General features: G+C 37.9%; 1 protein-coding gene across 1 annotated transcript; it reads right to left on the bottom strand.

Moving 5' to 3' along the window:
- Window positions 1–4269: 4269 nt before the first annotated feature.
- Window positions 4270–5700, bottom strand: LOC104604761 (uncharacterized protein At4g00950). Its single transcript, XM_010269272.3, has 2 exons — window positions 4940–5700; window positions 4270–4484 (listed from the first exon to the last, which is right to left on the bottom strand). The coding sequence occupies exons 1-2, from the start codon at window positions 5507–5509 to the stop codon at window positions 4404–4406; spliced, it is 651 nt and encodes a 216-aa protein (XP_010267574.1). The 5' UTR covers window positions 5510–5700; the 3' UTR covers window positions 4270–4403.
- Window positions 5701–6183: the final 483 nt, after the last annotated feature.

The following is a 6183-nucleotide window of genomic DNA, read 5'->3' as shown; positions in this document are numbered from 1 at the left end:
ATGAGATCAATTCTGGAAAACAAAAATGACCTCAACTCGTATCCTTGAATGCAATAGAGCCCACACTTCAGTCGCTGGATTCCTTGCTTTAGAATTTCTAAATATAAAAAAGAAAATGTATGAAACCTAGAGGGGAACCTTTGTAAAGGTATCTAGGTATCATAGATGTGCAAAACAGAACTCCCAAAACATTATATGGTTTTAGTTGGCTTAACATTTTGCCATCGGACCAAGCAACAAGAGCCTTTTAGGAAACAAACCATAGAGAGAAAAAAAAAAGAGAATTTCTTGAACCATAAGATTTATAAAAAGTAACATAAAACTAAAGTAATGCAACTGGACGTAAGCCTAGTTATTAACAATTAACAAATAAGTTGTGTATCGTTTCTATCAGTTCTTGTTGAAAACCTCATTTTGACATTTGATGATGGATTGGATGATTCAATGGCTCAACCTACTATCCTTGTCTCCCAACCATATACTGATATACATTTTTAACATAGATTTAGACAATGTACAGCATACAGCAGTCCAATGACAAAAGATTATTAAGAAAACACTTTCTAACTAAACTGGAAAACTGGAGGGGAGGGAGGGGGCAGAGATAGATGGATAAAAAAAAGGATGTGTTTAATCCTCATTTCAAATTTTCATATCTTTTGCTATCGCTATACCAAGTTAGGAAATGTATGGTGGAGGGAGATGCAGTTCTCTCTTAGGCCCCGCTTGCTTTTCGATAAGTTACTTATCCGGATATTCGAATAAGTGTATTTATCTATATTCTTTTATTTCCCAGGTAAATAAGATAATGACCGTTTTAATCATAACAATTTATTATTAAAATGAACATTTTTGTCCCATCCAAGTGTTAGCAACTTTTCCCTACGTGGAAAAGTTATTTATCCACTTGGGAGATGGGTATCACTTACCCGGGTAAGTAATACCAAGGAAAATAAACTTTACCTGGTTCCCACATAAATCTGGAAAAAAAAAACACCAGTTTCTTTGATTGACCAACTTTCCCCTCTCATAATTCAAAAAAAAAAAAAAAATGAACGCTTCCTTGAGGCCTTAAGAGGAAGAAAGGTTAATTGTCCAACCTCTTCTAGGCCAAAAGCATATTTAATCACCAAACAAAACGTTTAAGAATACAATATGCAACAAAAAAGAGAAAGATGCATGCCTGGTTTCATCAAATTTCTTTCTCTGTAAATTAAGATGGTATCATTCAAACCACTTCATAATTTCTTACTCGACTATTATGAACCATGTTTCATACAAATAATTTTGATGAACACATTTAAGTCATAATTCAAACCAACTTTACTTAAAATAAATTAAATTTATTATGGAGTTAAAACGATGGAAGCTGTGCGCGTCCAACCACGAAACCCTATATGCATGCAGTTAGAATACGCAATTATCCTCGTCAAAAACACTAAATAGATGCATGTCATAGGTAGTATCATTATGCCTCGAAAACAGATATACATTCCAAAGCTTCTTCAGTATTAATTCTTCTTAGAAAATAATGAGAAAAGAAGGAATTAATTAAGCAGCAATAAACGATATAATGCATGCCATGTATGTGTATGTTAAATTGTTATGTACACGACCATGCACTAACTAAACCATCTAGTGTTAATGAGGAATAAAGCATTTAATCCGTACATCTCCCCCTGTTTTGATTGGTAACCGTTAAGGAATTATAATTTAAAACATCGTCTTCACCAAATTCCACACCCTTCTAAGTCGTGCGAAGTACCAACTCCAATCCTCCTTTTCCCAAACCCCCCACCTCCATCTTATCTTCTGTTTCATCTTCTCTCTCTCTCTCTCTGCCTGTTTGAGTTCTTACTTCACTCAACTCTCCCTCTAACACACAGAGAGATAACTAACATAATTGCATAGGCAATGTACTTTAACCATATAAAAGTGGAGAGCAGCGAGCCAGTATTTCCCTGATTATTCCAGGGCGAGGGAGAATCGTCACTCATAAGGTAAATAGAAATGGCTAAGCGAGATATTTCTCATAAAACTAGACAAAAAATCTTCGGTTTTTCCTTTCTGATAATTTGAAGCTGCTCTTTTTGGCGTCTTAATTTCCTTCTAACTGAATCAATCAAAGGAGTCACTATATATCCAAATGTTTCTCTTGTCTTTCTCTCTCCATGCAGTAAACAAGGATGGTGCAGTAGTACTCTGCTGCCAATGCCAGTAGAAAGCTTGGAACAGTCGTGGAGGAAAACATTCTTTGAACCCGAATACGAACCAATGGTTCCATATATCGATCCAATTGCCGTGGTGCAGGCGGCAGTGGAAGAACCAATTATTCCTCCAAGACATGGAATTCAGATACTCGAAATGAGTTTTTCTCCTTCGAGTCTAGTTTCCCATCTTATTATGATGAAGATATTAATCAAGGTGCAGTAATAATGGATGGGATCAATGACAGTGGTGATGGAAATTGTTTCTCCATTAAAATTGAACCAACGGAAATCACACAGGAGAGAGGGAGTTGTTCTTCAAGGTCAAGCATAAAGGCACAGAGCAAGAAGACGTGCCGCAGTAGCAGAAAGTCCAAGTGCAATTCAATAGACTTGGAGGAGATTAAGAGGCACTTCGACGTTCCAATAACCAAAGCAGCCAAGGAGATGAATGTGGGATTGACGGTATTGAAGAAACGCTGCCGGGAGCCTCAAATCAAGAGATGGCCTCACCGGAAGATCAAAAGCATATCCTCTCTCATTCAAAACGCTAGGGTAGGTCTGCGTTAATTACCCGTTAATTCAAAACGCTGTCTTTAATTACTTTTGCCATTCTTTTTTAACCCATCCGAAGGCTGTGTTTGGTAGTAGAGAAAGGTATACAATTAATTAAACCCCTTTAAGGTTTTCCTGCCTTTCGCTTCCTCACAAAGTCTGGCCAACTTCTACCAATCGATTCAATAGTGAGTAAACGACAGGATGTGGCTTGTTTAATGTTTATAAATGCTTCATGACAAAGTCAAAGTCAGTAAATGACCGATGATGACATACATCAGTCGTTACTCGTGAGACATACAGAGAGACCACTGGTGTAGTATTGTGTACTCGTGAGACATACACAATTTTGCATTGGGTTGCAGAGAAGTTTCTTTCATCACCTTTTACAGTTTTACCATTTTGTTTTTCTGCTTACCACCTGTTGAATTTGTGGGTGGGAAAAGGAAATGGGAATGGCAGGAGAAGTAGAGATGTTAGAAGGACACAAGAGAGGCAGATGGAGAAACTAACGGAGTTGGAGCTAACAGAGAAATCCAAGAAACTAAGGCAGGCTTGTTTCAAAGCCAACTACAAGAAGAAAAGGTCCTTGGCTGCTTCTGCCGCTGCTACAACTCAACTTTCTTGAACGAAACAATAGAAAATTTTAGGATTGGGTTTGAAACGATGCAAATGTGTAGAGTGTAAAATGGTTTATATAAATTGTAAAATTAGATTAGTTTTGTATCAACAAATTTATCAATATGTTTTAAGTTATAATGGATGTAAATATGATTTCCAATAAAATTTACTTATTTTTTATTGATATACTTTTACATCTTATTATCAATGTAAACTGTCATTTATCAATGCATAAATGTTATGTTGCCAAACATGGGCAAAAGTGAATCAGAGTACAAATTTACCCTAAACTAGGATTTACACTCCATTTGCATCATTTCCAAACACAGCCTAAGTAACACATGCGGCGAAAGAATCTGTATTGTGACAGAAGTACTATTCAATTAATTTACAATTTTTTTTTTTCTTCTTCTCCTCTCTTGTCCCTTTTTTTTGTATGTGTATGTGTGCACATATAAGACTAAATGAAAATATATTTTAGAGAAATAGCGATAGTAGCGATCGTTAAAGTACTCATTGGTCGAAACTAGGGTTAACTATTCTGCAACCCAATGCAAAATTTTGAATTACAGTTCCCATAATCTATTAATACTCCCTTTAAACCGCATTCTGATCATGAATTTAACACCAATTCACGGTTAAGAGTCGTCAAAGTAATTTTGATTTGCACCATTTTCATGCATGCATGTTGACTAAAATAAACCAATAAAATTCATATATAGAAGCCACCAGTTAGTTTAATGTGCAGAAATTTCCAAATGAAACCACTTGTTACTTTAATGTGCAGCGTTGTTACATGCTCTGCTCTGACAATGATGATGATGACGACGACGATACACTTTCATTATATATGTCAAATAATTAGACTAAGGCGAAAAGCAGTTAATAATCACCGAAAACATTGTTTTCTTTTTTCCTTTCTTGCTTTCTTATTCGACTTTTTTACTTTTCTTACATTTACAAATTCAACGCGGGCGCAGTAGACTGAAGCACCACGTGTCAAGAAACAGTAGAGTAGCATCACATCGACAGACCATTCTTCTTCGTTTTTCTACCATTCCGCCATGGGACCACCTGCTTAAAGCTTTCAGAAATGTTCGCCTGCATTGCACGTAACGGTAGAAAAAAAGCAAAGCCAACGAAGAATTTTCAGCGTCTTTGGAAGAAAAGGAGGTGCCAAATCAATAGATAGAGCTTAGACGTTTTATTTATATTTATTCTAAATTTCATTAGGCAGATGGAAGAGTGCTTTCAAGAAAAACTGTTATCTTTCTTTTTCTAAAAAGAAAAGTAATCAGAAGTTCATTCCGATTGAAAACAAAATGAAAAAGCGGAAATTAATGACAAGGATACAAAATTTGGGTTTCACAGCAAAGATCAAACCCAAAAGAAAACCGTTAATTAAAAGGAGTGAACATACACATTCAGCCAAATTTTTAATTTTTCTTTTTACTAGCAACGTTTGAATCAATCAAAATCCTCAATAAGATCATCTTCATTAAAACTCTAAAAATAAGTTAAAATATGATTAGAGGAAGTTGGGTTAAACTACTTACCCACAGATGAGACCTTGTGAGAGAGAGATTGAAGAGGCTACCGCTCCTTCTAAATCTTGTAATCTTCACCTTGTTATTACCATCATTCTCTCCAATCCCATTCAAGATCTTCCTCCCAGAAGAGCTAAGGTAGCTTCCTTTCCCCTTGGTCTCTCTCTTGCTGTGAAATATTGAACCAAAGCGTAATCCGTCAGTAGTAGTATCAAACAAGGAGGAACCATCACGGTCTCTGCCAAACGTGGCGGTGCAAGATGCAGAGCGACCCACATAAGGGCCATCCAAGACCGTTGTCGGGGAGGGCAAATTAGTAATCTTGGCTTCTGTGAAGAACAGCCGCGGTGGGAGCTCTAAGCACCTAGCACTGCTGGCTTTGGATACGCCGGTGGTGGTGGTGGTGGGTCGGGGCTTGCCGGGTGCTTCTTCCCACAGGAAAGGAACGGAAGCTTGGGCTGATCGAGGTGGCGGAGTACACATCCCGGGAGGTTCAGGAAGCCCATGACTGGGGAGAGAAAAGAGGGAAAGCTTTGGTATGGGGGTTGGATCAATATCAGGCTCGAATTCCCTTTCCATGGCTCGCTACTCTCTCTCTCTCTGGTGTGAGCTGAGCTAGTATGCGATGTGACTGTGTTGTTGTTGATTCGTTGAGGTGAGGTAGGGCGTTGAGTTTGTTATATAAAGAGGTGGGGGACGGAGGAGGAAGAGGAAGAGGAGGAGAAGAATGGGAGCTGAATCGCTGATGGGGATGGACCAACGGAAGAGGTGTGGGTAAGTGAACGTGAAACGACGCTCCTTAACGCTTATTACTTGATCGATCACGAGAAAAGGCTTTCACTCTGAATTTATTTATTACATTACAATTTACACTAAATAAATATATAGTTATTATAATTAGGAAATTTATTAGAAAAGGCCATATTATACGTGAAGATGGGGTGGGCCCCATGAATCATGGAGATATTCAAAAGGTCAGAAATGGACGTGATAGCAGGATTAGGACGAGAGAGAGAGAGAGAGACGAAAAGGAGAGATAAACCCAGCTCTTCCATGTATTTCTTTTCATTTCACCGTCTCTGCTACGTTTTGTTTTCTTCTTATTCATGAGTGAGTGGATTATGTCAAAGGCCAATTTCTCTTCCTCTCTTGGTTCCAATAAGTATAGACACACTAGTCAGGCAGGACTCAGGACTCAGGACTGAGCTCCAAAAGTCTTGGCTTGGCATGGATCCCTCCCAGCTCCGTTGGTT

This window comes from Nelumbo nucifera, chromosome 1 (genome assembly GCF_055504915.1).
Source record: "Nelumbo nucifera cultivar China Antique chromosome 1, China Antique-T2T, whole genome shotgun sequence".
Taxonomy (NCBI): Eukaryota; Viridiplantae; Streptophyta; class Magnoliopsida; order Proteales; family Nelumbonaceae; genus Nelumbo; species Nelumbo nucifera.
The sequence above is the reverse complement of the archived record's forward strand: the minus strand, read 5'-3'. Positions and strand labels throughout refer to the sequence as shown.

Bases quoted from the DNA above. Each gene is read 5' to 3' on its own strand.
- LOC104604761 (XM_010269272.3), bottom strand. From the start codon at position 5,509: ATGGAAAGGGAATTCGAGCCTGATATTGATCCAACCCCCATACCAAAG. The intron at 4,485-4,939 runs GTAAGTAGTTTA...CGTGCAATGCAG, and splicing joins TCACAAGGTCTCATCTGTGG to GCGAACATTTCTGAAAGCTT.